At 33.4% G+C, this 15,060-nt stretch overlaps 1 protein-coding gene across 1 annotated transcript; it reads left to right on the top strand.

The window, feature by feature from the left end:
* The first annotated feature begins 2,165 nt into the window (after positions 1–2,165).
* LOC120342840 (centrosomal protein of 78 kDa-like) lies at positions 2,166–14,987 on the top strand. Its single transcript, XM_039411823.2, has 17 exons — positions 2,166–2,556; positions 3,627–3,774; positions 4,568–4,743; positions 5,184–5,256; positions 6,286–6,389; positions 7,061–7,235; positions 8,092–8,205; positions 8,812–8,879; positions 9,562–9,670; positions 10,056–10,170; positions 10,597–10,651; positions 10,831–11,022; positions 11,514–11,597; positions 12,797–12,945; positions 13,301–13,475; positions 13,573–13,698; positions 14,309–14,987. The coding sequence occupies exons 1-17, from the start codon at positions 2,443–2,445 to the stop codon at positions 14,387–14,389; spliced, it is 2,058 nt and encodes a 685-aa protein (XP_039267757.2). The 5' UTR covers positions 2,166–2,442; the 3' UTR covers positions 14,390–14,987.
* Positions 14,988–15,060: the final 73 nt, after the last annotated feature.

A 15,060-nucleotide genomic window follows, 5' to 3' on the forward strand; every position in this document is an offset into this window, starting at 1 on the left:
TTTGCTGCTTACAGATACAGATAGCTAGGTAGCCTAGTCCCTTGTAGCTTTTCCAGGGCCAGTTTTTGATTATTGCAACTAAACAATAGCTCGTGGAAAGACATAATTACAATTAAGTCATTTGATTTACTACAACCGGAAACTCAAAAATAACACGCAAAACAACGAAAACAAGGCAATGTTTACCAGAGTCGGATCAATTGTAATTTGTAATTGATGTAATTAATTACAGTTTTTCTTGTAATTGTAAATGTAATTTGCTAAAATTTTGGCTCAATTACACTTTCAATTACACAAGGGATCACCAAACTACGGCGTCCTTTCATCTAGCCCGCAATAATACGAAAAAGGGCGAAATATTTTTCCAAGGGGCTTTTCCGAGAATCGCCTTCCTTTTTTATTTCGTAACATTAGTCAATCAGCAAGATGCGAAAAAGTGACGTTACAATATGCCTTTTCGCATCCAGTCGTGGTTGTAAACAATATCACAGTTTGCAATTTCGAATGCTATTCGTTAGTTTTTAGTTGTGTTTCGGAAATTTAAGTTTAAATCAAATAAGTGAATTATCATATTGCCTTCTCGCGACGCGACGCTTCTACGCGAAACTCGGAATTTTTTTTGAGGGTAGCGGTAGCGTCAAGGGTAAGGACTGCTTCGCTCTGTGTAACGTGTCCATATATTTGAGCATTGCTCTGTTGTAATTGTAATGGGCCTTTCCCTGAGCATCGACTTCCTCGTTTACTTCGTGACATTGGCCAATCAGCAAGATGCGAAAAGTGACGTAACAATGCTCCCTTCTCGCATCCGCTCAGACACTTTTCTCACTCAGACAAATTTTCAAGCGTGGTCGTAAACATTACCTCATTTTCGCGTTTTTGAACTCTATTCGTTAGTTTTCTGTTGTGTTTCGGAAATTTAAATATAAATCAGATAATTCAATGATCACTCTGTCTTCCTAGGAGTTTTAATTTAATCGCAGTAATAAAAAATTAGTGTAGAAATAGCTCTGATGGACTAGGCAAAAATTCTTTACCGGTACTTTTAAAAAACAGATTGTTGTATGGTTTGAAACACATACCCCATTTTACAGGCGCCAATTCGCAAAAGCACTCTTAAAATAGCCCCGAAAATTTTGCAATGGTAAAGTATAGGAAGAATTTTTCGGGGGTTAAAGGTCGGGGAAAGGCCCATGTATTTGTAATTTGATATTTTTTGCACGGAGTAATTGAAATTGTAATGTAATTAAAACATTTAAGGGAGTAATTGCAATTGTAATTGAACTGAATTTATGTAATTGATACAACTCTGATGCTTACACCCATTCTTGAATGGTTGTCTAAGCTAAGGCTCTAAGCGAATAAAGTGTCCGATCGGCTTCACGAAATTCAATTGTTACATCATTGTTGAGTTATTGCCGATTGGTCATTGTTACGGAAATAAACAAGGAAACCGACGGTCTCGGGTAAACATCCATATTCCATACCGTACATCTCAATCAACGACTAACATACCGATCTCAATGCATAAAATAAAAAAATGGTTCCATTACATTTGAACCCACGTACATTTGAACCCATGACAATTGCACCTGTATGCTATTGCACCTATGGAATTTTTTTTGTTTCACGGATAGTTAAACCCATACTAACCCTAACCCATGGGTTTTAGCACCCGCATATAGATTGAACCCGTGGATATACGCATGGGTTCAAATGTACATTTGGTACATTCGGCGCGGCGGTGTGGCTCAACGGGCTAAGCGTTAGGAATACGCTCGCCATCGCACCTCTAATTACTCTGCGTGGGTTCGCAGGTTCGAATCCCATGCAGGGATGGTTATGTGCGAGAGGATTGCTGGACACCTCGCCGTCGTTGGGTGGTTCACGTAACCGCTGGTCGGTTACGGCTTCCTCCACCACCAAGTCCATGCTTCCGAAAAAAACAAACAATACAGTAAAAACTAATTCCATACCCGACTTGGAATGGTAACCGGGCGAGAGGCCGTGGTTTGCCATACGGATAAGCCGTCTTATCGGCTTTCCTCTCTCCTCCGGGATAAATATGTAAATCCTATCCTACATGGGTTCAAATGTACGGTCACCTAAAAAGATATATTTGAGAGGGCGACCGATGCGCCTCGATGCACATGAGTAAGCCATTGAAACAACAAACTTTGAACTGAAAAGAAACGTTGGATTGCCGATTCACTTTCTTCGTACTGTCGTGCGGTCGTTCATTCATTGTTCTCTTTCTGCATTGTTCTGGCTTTTGAATTACGCTATTGTAATTTGAGGATTGATCATTGTAACAGCAAAGGAAAAGAACTTTTTTTATAAGTTCTGAATTGTCGCAATTTACTACTGTATGACTATGAGCATTTTTTCCACCTAATATCTGGAATATAGTCACATAAATTCAGAAATTTAAGCCAGAATCAGATAATGTCAGTCGCTCCAGAAAGTGTTTCTATTCGACACCGTGGCTCATATGATTTTGAAACACATTACAGTAGTTTATGTTCTCTGCAAGATACTGTTCCATTGCTTGAAGTGAAGGTAAGAAGTCTTGATAAATAATTTGACATTGTTGAATGTTGCTTACTCGTGAAAAAGACACCATATTTCATAGAAATATGAATTTTTTTATACAAATGAATACATTTTCCTTTTCATGGCTGTGTATTATTTTTTCAATATTTCATAAATAAATTTCTATTTCAATATTGGTAATGTTAAATTATTCACAATACATCTGCTCATTGGCCATTGCATTGATTGATTCTACTTTCATGGCGTTCTAAATTTATTGCAGCAAAGTTTCGGAAGTTTATAGGCTATTGTTATGAATAAAGATTTTGAATATTTTATCTTAAAGTAGACTAGATTAAAAATTATTTCAGTATTTTAACATCAAATGAAAAAAATGCATTCAAGAAATATCAATCTTATCATACTTATTGTACATTGTATATAATACCTCATTAATTGGGCTACTTATTCTTTATTTTGTATTGTCATAACTCTGTATCTAGCAAATGTAACATTTTTTTGCAAGCATCATGGCATCAACCTAGTAATAGGAATCCCACACTAGTCAAAATATTTTCAACACTTCTCACTAAATAATGGAATTATCAAAAATCTTGATTCCAAAAATATGAGAAATTTCATATGATGTAAGGGACAGGATATATTTTGATATTTCTAAATTATTATAGGTTACTAAATTCTAATGTTGCTCAACTAAAAGCTACCTTTAAAATGATCTTACTTACTCTTATCTCTAACTAATAAGACATTAATACGTAATTCATTTTTCCAACTATATACTTATTCAGATATTTCTAACTGTTCAAAAGGTTTCCATTCAATTTTATTGGCATCAGTGTGGGACTGTGATGTATTCTTTTATTGATTTAGTTTCATTTTTGTTCAAAATTGTATTGTGAAAAGCTGATCACAATGTCTTGATCATTAAAAGTTATACAGCAATTATCATTATTAACATTAAGTAATTATATGTCTGTATATCGAGTGCTTTTAGATCTTGAAATTTTTTGGATGTACCGGTATATACAAAGGAATTGGTCAAAAAAGTATAACTGAACAAAAACTTATTTTTGCAGGCACATTTGGGTCAAGGAGTGCTTGACATAAACAGTGATAAAATACGATTGGTTGACTGGTCACCTGTTCTTAACTCACTTCGGATAAACAAAAATTTGAGATTTATTGCAATTCGAAGCTACTATTCACAATCAGCGGAGAAGGATGGTATATTTCATTTTGTTAATTTCAACAATTTAAGGATATTCAAAATAGTAAATGGTAGCCTATTTGAATTCTGAACTACCTGGTTACCTAACCATTTATTCAATATATAATATGGGATATTTTTTACCAGTTTTGCACTTGTTAAATAATTATTTTCAGATCTGTCAACCACTAGCAGTAAAAGTATTATGTACTTCTTATTAATTTATTAACCATATGGTAATAGAGATTTCACGAAATATATGTGTTCCAGGGATGGCTAAAACCGACTATTTCATTGTTACGAACAAATATTGAATGCACAAATTGGGGGCAAGTTCATGTGGAAAATTACATAAATCACTATATGTTCATGTTATATCATATCTAAAACGACATAAATATAAGGGTCATTGTTTTCTCTGAGTTGTTTGTTACCAGTTGAGATATTGTGCTTTAATATCCGCTTGTCTGACAACTCAAAATCCCTTAGTTGCCACCAGCATATCCGAAGCTGTATGCAAACGGGAAAACACATGTAGCTATTAATATAATTCATTAATAGGCCTACAGTTAAATTATTAATATTGTTAAAATCAAGATGTGCAACTCACCTGAGACAAGTAATCATCATATATTTACCTTGCAGCTTTAATATGCTTCTGATTATTCATTCTATGTCTTATGTGATGCTGGGAGTAGGTTCAGGGTTTTTATTCACCCACGACCCACCTATCAATTATCTGCCATAAGGCCCATAACGTATATTTGTATTATATACACAATACACTATACACAAGATCTATTTATTCAGGGGAACAAAAGAAATCTCATTATTTCAAGCGTCGACCACCAGCAATTCAATCCAAGGATATGACACTGCGATTAGCTCAAGCCATTTCTGAATGTTTGAAACAAACAGAAAACTTGAAGTGCTTGGACTTGCAGGGAATTCCATTTCGAAAGAAGGATTTGGCTTTCTTGTCAAAGGTGGTGTTTGCTAAGTTTTGAGTGTTTGGTTTTTTTTTAAAACGATTCTTCATTCCTTTTTTCTGGCTTTTGCTTCAAACAAGGCCTTCTATGTATCCCTCCGATATCTAACAATATGTAGAAAGCTTCTATTATTTCCAAAAACCAGAATCATTCAGGCTCAATATTGGCTTCTCAATTTACACACTAATGATACGGGGGGCATGAGATTTGAACCCAAGATGTTAGTCTGCAATGTCATCACAGTTAAGTCGAACATGTTAACTGCTGTGCCATCCCGTTTCTCAAATTATATTTTTGCCACTGGTCTTACTGAGATTTAGCATTTTTGGTGATCAAATTTGCTATGAGTTGTTATTTTTCAATGTGAGATTTATTCTACTTGTTTTTGAATAATTCAATTTATTAGCCATTTTTTATATCATCAATTATGTTTATAGGGGCTTGAAAGAAACACCACACTTACTCATGTATCATTGGAATATTGCTATATAGGAGATCAAGGATGTGAACGTAAGTATAGTTGAAGCTCTTTTTGAGCTTTGATATGTCCTATAACATTGAAACATTTTATATGCATCATTTTTATTAGAATAGTTATTATTCACTATACTTAATTCAACCACGGTACAAAGTCAGCAACACTTGAGTAAACGTTGAGTAGATAGTCTATAACAGGGGTGTGCAACATGCGTCCAGCGGGCCACAAACCGGCCCGCAAGCCATTTTGTGGGGCTCGTGTCAACACTCCCATCTCCATATTTTCCCCATCAAGCAAAAAATCCTAATCCGACAGTTTATGTTTAAAAATGCACTCACACAGGGAAAAAAACATACTGTCGCTGACTTAAATCTTTCGCCGTTTTGCCTGGTTGGTGACTTTATTACTAGAAGGGTAAGCGATAGCTGTATTCTCTTTTCTTGCCTTTTTCGCGGTGCTCTGGTTGTCATTCATTTTTTAATTTGTTTTGTACGGGGAAAAACTAATTTTTTTGTGTGGGCCAGCTAGATGTCTGAAGTTGGTTATATGGCCCTCAAACATAAAATTGCTGCACACCGCTGGTCTATAATATTACTGGGTATGACCAGAAATATATTTCATAGAGTGAAGATGCTCTTTAATTACTCATAATGTTTGGACACTTTATTACTTATGACTAGGAACATTGAGCTTTATATTTTTCGATTGACCCATGTGTTTTTTTACAATGGGCTATTTATTTGATCATTTTTTTTTATATACGGGGTGTCCAAAAATTTCCCCCAATCTCATAGTAATAACAATTAAAAAGTTCGCCCATCTTATAGTAATAATTCCTCCAGATCTAACAGCAAAAACAATTGGAAATTTTGCACGATTTTATAGTAATAACGATTGTAAATTTAAATATATTTTATTGTATGATAAATGAGAACTACAAGCACAATCAGAACTATTAATAAACAAAGACAAAGAAAATTTTAATTGCTAAATCGGGGATTTTTTGGACACCCTGTATTAATCTTATTCTGTAATCTTCAATCGTTTTGGTTTCTATTCAGAAATATGTGAAGCCTTGAAACATCATTCTTCATTGACTCATTTGAATTACACAGGATGTGGTCTTACATGCAAAAGTGCTGAAGCTGTAGCCAAATTGATAAAGGTTTATTTCAAGTCTATATTGTCATTTTCTAATTTGAATTATAGATCCAAACAGATCTCATTTAGAGGATTTATGGTGTGATATTGAATGAACAAATTAAAAATAATTCAAGTGGATTCAAATGCATAAAAATATTTTAAAATTTTGTTATATTTCATTTTTTACCATTCTGAGCCATGTAGAAGCTGAGGATATATATGTCTGTATTCCATAGTTGGTAGCTAGAGATGTTTCACTGAGGATGCTGGGTTCGACTCAAAATTGCTCTTTTGCTCATAGGTGAAATTTGTACTCAATTTCATTTGTATTTCCTGCCTTTGCTATTATAAAGCATTCTGGAATACTGAATTGAATGCTTATCAAACCTTTTTATGATGACACAAATACCAAAAATTGGAAATTGGCAATTAAAATAGATTTTGAATTGCTGTTGTAAACAGGAAAAAAAGGGAAAACTATCTATCACCCAATAGGCATCAACATAACATATTCATGTTCTAGTTCCAAATTTAATCAAGAGACTCGTTTTCATTGTGTAATCTTATTTTTAAGGCAACAGAATCACATATTAGTTTAGGTTTATTTTTTGTTTTGGATCTACATGGTACACTGTTTAAGCTACACTGGTTTGGGCATGTTTAATTTAGACTAAATCTGACTGATTCTTATAGCATCAATCTACTGAAAGACATAGTGAAGCTTGGATTGACAGCTTACGATATAGACAACCAAACTTGAATAGCATGACTGGACTCCGAAGAATAACTTTAAATCACAACCCTATGATTGGAGATGAAGGTGTTCGTTTAATAGCAGAGGCTCTCAAGGATGACTTATGGCTAAAAGGTTGGAATTATTGTGTAATATTAATTAATGTCCATTCTGCACTGACGTCTTAGCTGAAATAAAGTTGAATGCTCCGCCAACTCACACTTAGACCATTCATTCTTATCCACTATGGCAGTGATCTCCAACCTTTTTCAATTATTCCACCTTCGATAGCGATAAATGTTCCATTTCCATCACTTATTCAATTCTCAAAGGCTTCCTCAAAGATATATACAGGCTTTTGTATGATTGAATAATTTGAAATGTGTGCATGAATGAGTAGACTTACATTAATAGGTACTCCTGAAGTATGCGCACCAAGATGTCGCATTATCTGAACCCTCCCCTGGTACACAACTTGAGTTCTGGGTTGTGCGCCGTCTTGGTGTGGTGCGCATACTTCAGAGGTCCCATTAATACTAAATAATATTAGTAAAACTACTTTTAAAACAACCAAATTGTTTTCTGGGGGGAATTCCTTCTCGGTTGAGAAAAGCTGAACTATGGTATGCACCTGAATTGGTCTGATTGATTCAATTATTCTCGTGTCTGGAATGGACTGACATTTTGATTTTTTTAAGATAAGCATCCTTAGTTGGACAAATGATTCCTGTTTGGATCAGTCAGGGAGTATAGTGGTTAAAGATCTAGATATTAGAAGTTGTTACTTACTAATGGTGGTATATCTTGTGCATGAAATATAATTTAATATAGGTACATATGATTTGCCTGAATCAGTGTACATCAATACCATACCCTGAACTTACCTGATCTATTTTCTCATTTTTATTCTTTGTATAGTTATTGTAGGCTTATCTCTAAGAAAGAATCAATCTTTTGTTTGTTGTTTATAACTCTATCTTTCTATTTACAGCCGTTGACCTTCAAAACTGTGGAATTGGTAGGGATGGTGCAAACGTTTTGATTGAGACTTTGAATCAGAATAAAACATTACTTGTGCTTGATGTCAGATTCAATCCATTGATAGGTAATTTTAATGTTGTACTGAAATGAATGATCTGCTCGAATTTCACTGAAATTCATTGAAGTTTAATATAAAATTGCCACGAATTGTCAAAGAAGTTTTCTTGTCCTGCCTCAGTACAACAAGATTGCTCGATTTACTGGCAGGGAAATGCCATACATATAGCCAGAGGCTTAGTATTGGTATCCAAATTGAATGAATAATCAACTAACCAGGGTTTTAAAATATGGGTTTCAATTGCTGTGAAGTTGTGAGGCATAAGACATTGCATATCTATGTACATTTTTCGGCGATCCCGTAGTATGTGCACCAAGATGGTGCACAACCTGAACCCCAACCTGGTACACATACTATGTTCTGGTTGTGCGCCATCTTGGTGCACATACCACGGGAGCACCCATTTTTCATAGGGTGTTTTCTAGTTTACAATTGAGTGGTTTCCTACTGTATAGATCGTATGAAATTCCTATTTAGTTTTTTTTTAATAAGGTACTCTAATTGTTGATCCAATCACAGTACTTTGTCAAAGTTTTCACAAATAATTTTGTCTATATCTGTTTGTTGAATACATTCTTTCAATTGAATATATATTTCATTATTACTCTTCAGACAGAAGCCTCTTACATACTGTGATCGGTCAAGTTTTGATCAACTCAAATGGATACGATGACAAAGAGGCAAGTCATCATTGGATTTGATATTATTTTGAATCTGTTACTGTTTTCCTAAAACTCATTTCCTCTATTAGTTGAACTGGTTTGCATCCATAAATATTGTTCAGTATTGGCCACTGCTATAGTTTTCAGGTTTAATATTATTTCAGTGTGGTTGTAAGCAGTGGTTCAATTTTTTGTCAGCCGGTTCCATCACAAAAGTCATATTTTTCACCAGGTTCTGTTAAAAAAGTCATTGAGAGTAACCAGTAATGCTAACCGGTTCGCTGATCTCATAAAATCACGTGAGACGGTTCTATAGAACCGTCTGAATCCCACCACTGGTTGTAAGTATTGAAAATACCTAGCCCCATACATAGTAAGGCAGAGGGACATTTTAGAAGACCTGACATATTAATTGATAATCGTATAATTGTAAGAAATTATTTTAATATCTTTATCTTACAAAGTAAACAAATTCATTTGCATTTCCAAAATGCCATTTTCTAATATTTTTTCACATATCCAATAATATATTGCTATGAATCCAATCGTGCCATAGATTTTTCCCAGGAATTAAGATTTTGTGGCAATCGTGGTGTTTTGGATAGTCATTCAAAAAAATACTCAATAATTCTGCGTTGCAGATTTTTTACCATCAGTAATACACGTTTGATAATCTCTATACTTACGGTATTAATTTCAGTTTCCCTGGATTAAGTCTGAACCACCCAAAGATCCATATCGTACAAGGCCTAGAAGAAGATTCAAACAGATAGGAAATACATATGGAAGGAAAACCAGTATAAGATCAGGTAGATCAATCGCAATTTCGTATCAACTATCAATAAAATGTTGCATAATTTTCACTTAGTGTTAAATATGGTGTTCAGTTAGATATGATAATTGTATATAAACTGTAGTCAGCGTAAGAAAACTCTGAACAGTTGATTGCAGGGTAAATCGTGATCTTTATATTTTTATTCATAAGATAAAAACTGTTTTTATGCAGGTCTCTACTTATAAATTATCATTATCACCATACATTTATTGGATCAAAATAACAATTTTCTAAATCAAACATGAGTCACATGACTCCTTCTAATTATGTCAGCATAGACCTATTTTTCAGATATTTTTTTGAGGGTTTTTTACTTTTGTTTTATAATTTTCTTTAAAAAAACAAACCAATATTATCAGCTCCCAGGCAATCCGCCAGAAGTGGTCGAAGTCAAGCAAGCCCAAGTCATAATCATCCTGGTGATGAAGGGTTCGTGCCATGGAGAACAGCATACAGAGCATCTCAGTATAAAAGGTATAATGAGAAGTCATTTGTGAAACTCAGTAGTTTAAAAGTCTTGCTTCGCATTTTGTACATTATTCACCATTTATATACACAAAGTCAACCAACGGTGAAGTGTTTCAAGTTCATTCATTCATAAATCTTTTAGGGATTGTCCATTTTTGCTGAGTGAATTACTCATGTCATATTGTCTGATATGCTTCTCTATGATGTATCGCAAATTCTCTATCAAATCATTTTTTGTATTTACGACCAGTGATAGATGTTTTTCCATTTTTGTAATAAAAGTCTATGCGGAGAGCCAATATCCAAAAAACTGACCTTCATTTTGTGTGCTTTTTTATCTGAATATGTTGATAGTCCTTGTTAGCTTATATTTTTTCTTTTCCTTAATTGTATTATTTGATCTCACCTACAGTTAAATGCTTACATGTTTAGAACATACACCGACAATGAGCAGATTGGAACACCAAGATATTTACAGAATCCAGAGGTAAGAATAACTGCCCGATGACAAACTTTATTAAATTTGTCATTTTTGATGTATTATTTATTGATAAATCATTATAACTTGTCCGAATGCTAAAAAGACATTTTAATACGAAAACCATAAAAACAATATCTCGACTTAGTATAAATTGATGAATTCATTGGCTTTATTCTTCCTGTTAGATAACTAATTCACCTGAAGCTACAATACAAGTCGGGAACCAAGAACAATCAAGTGATGATGATGACTATGAGACAACCCATGAGCAAACCCCTAGAATGAAAAAAAGTTTATCCCGTTCTCGCCGCCATGTTTCTCCCGATAATATGGCGTCTCCATCTAAAGCGTATAACAATGTCATTAGGGAGCTCAAGGTAATTTTTAGAATGTAATGTTTAATATATATATAATATTACGTGTTAAAAAATGTTATGTTGCCACTTGTTTTGCGATTATTTCATTCACTTATTACTTGAAAAAAAATTAAAGCTGTAAGTAGCTGCTCAGCTACATAAGTTAACTGTGTTTGAAAGAAATAAATTACTCTGAATGATAAAGTGGGGCTTCCATTTAGTGAAATTTGATTCAGGGCAGTTTTACCAAAACTTACAAGGTATTGACAATTTGAATTAAGCATGCTGGTCAATTATTTGATTCCTAGTTAATTTTAAAATTTTGATGTTCACACATAAACATTATTCAGACATTTTAAAGTTTGAATATAATTTTCAAAATAATGGGATGGTTTTTTTTTGCAAATAGAATTTGTCGAGATTTCACGATTAATATTATAGAGTTTTAGACAATCAAAATAGCATAATAAACAAATTATTCAATAAACAAAATTCCATTTATCCGAATACAGATTGAACTTTTTGAGGCTCGTAAAACTGTTGCAGAAGAGAGGAAGGCTCGTCGTATAGCAGATCAACATGCAACAAATTTAGAAGTATATTTGTTTATTTTTTTCTCAGTTTTATAAAAAATGATTATGAATAACTTTCAAAAAAGACTAATTTAGGAGATATTTTTTGAGAATGCTACTTTATTGATAAAAATAATAAGATATGGTATATGTGATAAAAATACAAACATGAAATGAAATATTACAAACATGATTTTCAATGGTAGAAGCTTTTTTGGCATGACGACCAAAAATTTTTGTATGTATGTACAGTGGAAACTCTACCTACGAACGGCTCTGGATACGACAATATCCAACTTACGAAAATTCTTTACGTAAAATATTGCTTCGGCTAACGTAAGATTTTCTACATACGAAAGGCTGAATACTGAAAACTTAAACGTGTGCAATGATATTTGCTCATTTTAGGTCAATTTAATCCACGGATGTCCAATTCAAATTTAATATTAAAATATCGCGACCTTCCAATATTGTTTTTTCATGTTTATAAGAATATCGAATAGGGCCCCGTCCAGCCGGCACGAAAGGATTTTAAAGAGCGCCGACATGAAGTGCTCGTAGGCCGTCGAGGGCGTTTTTGATTAAAAATGTTTTACAATTATTTTACGTACAGGTATATTTCAATTTAGTTTGTGCAACCTCGGCAATAATTCTAAAAGCAAATTGTGTGGTAATTATTTGTTTTTCATCCTCAGTTTCAATAGTGACCCAACATAACAGAATTTTTATTCATTTTTTGTAATTTAGAGCATATAAAATAGCTGCTAAATATTATTTAGTATCTATACCGGATTTTAGCATTATCCCGACGTCGATAATGACAATATTGTTCAGTTTGAGTTGGCGGTATTGATTTATAAGCAAAAATAAAACCATAACAGCCGACATGAAATATTTAAATAAGCGCCGACTAGAAAAATACTAAAGTACTTTTCCCGTCTTAATTCTTCATCATTGGCGATTACTGTATTATAATTCATACAAATATAATGTTCAAGTTTTGTGTGGTCTTGGAACGGATTAGGGCATTTACATGTAAAATGTGTTCCTACTTAAGGACTTTTTACCTAAGAAGGGGCCATAGAACGGATTAATTTCGCAGGTAGATATTCTACTGTATATAGAATTTAAATATTAATATAATATATATACTACATAATTACAGTAGAGCGTAATGAATTTGGATTGGGAAACCACTGGAACTGCATCTTCTTTTTTCGTAGATTGAAAATGTTAGATTAAAAAGAGAACTAGAAGAAAGAAATGAAGTTGATGGAATTCGTTCATCATTGGATGATGATGTTCTCCTGGAAAGTATAGAAACTTCCTTCAACAAATTTCATGATTTTCTTGACCTACTGAAGCAATTAGGGTGAGTTGATTAAATGCCTAATTTTATTTGCGATGCATTCTTTATGAGAAAATTTTTATATAATGTATATGTCGTTGTTCCTATCTCAATATTGAATCTAATGCTGAATGTTAATTCTGTTAGCCCTCATTTCATTGCATGGTCTTGGACAGAGGTTTGACCTTTCTTTTGGTAAGTAATGCAACGTATAGAACGAAATATAAATCTTGTGCTTCAAAATCACTTCTATAGATCATATGTTCGACACTACTAATGTTATTAGAATCTACACTTACTAATATAAATGATTATGATACTTCACAGTAAGCAAATTGTGGTGAAATATTCTCTAAATATTATTTTTATATTGTTGCAGGTTGGGAGGTCTAGTTGCATATGCTGGAATGAGCGATATATCTTTTCCTCTTGGTGATAATCATGCTCCTCTTGGTGACAATCAGGATAAGGGGAGGGAAAAATTGCATAAAGCAGAGATGCAGAAAGTTAAAACTCCATCAATTTCAGAAGAACGTAGCAAACATTCAACCAAGGTATCTTGCTCTGATGTGCCAAATTGGCAATGTTGAATTTGGTAGAATGTTCTTGATAAGCTCAAAAGAAATATTAAATTTTTAATTGTGGTTTTAGGAATCATCAAGGCACACAAGCCAAGGAACAGATGTTTCAGAACATGATGATGTAAATTATCCACCTCCAATAACAATACACAGTCAATCTACAAAGGGCGAAGAAGAAGCAACAGGGAGCCTACAGGTAATAAAATAACTATACTATTCTTGATCAATTTTAATATGTAATTTGGGCTTTATGGACACATTGACACAGTCTTCTAGAGTTTCTATGATTATGCTATTTATATTTATTATGTATTTTTTGAATTCTGCACTAAATTTTTCAGTATCCAAACTTTCACCTGAATTTTCTGTTTTTTTTTCTGTTACAAAACTAATGTTTCATGGCTACTGTGGCCACTCTAGCTTTCGGTTCAAATATTTCCATATGTTCATATTTGGAAGGAGAGTAAGTAACTCATTTTAGGCGAGAGTTGTATGTTTCTATCTCAATCCTGTAAGTGGAGAGTATTATGTGAAATGCTTTTCTCTCATGATCAACGAGTGTTTTACTTTTTGGTGACAGTTTATTGCTGCCACCACCATTGCATTATGAATGTTCAGCTGGTTCGATGCAACTGGGCATGAAGCTCCCTATTAATGCATAGCTAAAATCCTAACTACTGTCTTCTATCAAGGATAAATATGTTATTCATATTATGTTCCATCATATTTTGTAAAGTTCATTTTGTTCGGAAAGTCTGTTTACTCAATAAGCTTAATAATGATTTAGAATCCGTGGTTCTTTTTAGTGTGCTGGTGATGCTGGTTTGGTTCACAAACCACAAAGTCGTCATGCAGAAACCAGTGATCTTTCTCTACCCAATATGTAGCCGGAAAAATTCAGTCAGGTCATGAATATGGAGAGTAGAGTGCAACACACACGGAGTCTTTTTTTAGGAACTAGCACATGAAATGCATAGATAAACAGTGATGGTGTTTATTAAAAATTTTAAATATTGTAACTTGATACTTCGTAGCATATGATATCTTTTATTTTGCAATGTGAATGATCATTTTTACACTTAACTGTGTAACCTTTCAATAAATATTGAAACTGTGATTTATCATTATACTGGACTGGTAGTATATATGCTATTTAGCAAAAATATTGATATGCTTCGATTGATTAGCAATTTTTATGCTTTATAGATGAATCTTTTTTCAAAGTCTTGAATAACATTTAATGGACATTTTTGATATGGATAATGCAACTTCAAGAATTGCTGTTGTTGTATCATTTGTCACATTCAATCAAAATTTGACGCGGTTTGGTTGGTTTTATTTTGATCAGCTTTATTATTTTCTTGAAATTAGGGTCAAAATTATGCTAAACATCAGCAGTTCTTATATATTTTTAATATTTTAGTTCACTGTATTCTTTATAAATATTGACCATTTTTATCAAATATATATAGATTGGTAAAGGTGTCTTCGGATGTTAGAAATGGATTACAGTAAGGTTAAAAATCACAGGGAATGTTCAAACAGGGAATTTCCAAAC

Source organism: Styela clava, chromosome 3, assembly GCF_964204865.1.
Source record: "Styela clava chromosome 3, kaStyClav1.hap1.2, whole genome shotgun sequence".
Lineage (NCBI taxonomy): Eukaryota > Metazoa > Chordata > Ascidiacea > Stolidobranchia > Styelidae > Styela > Styela clava.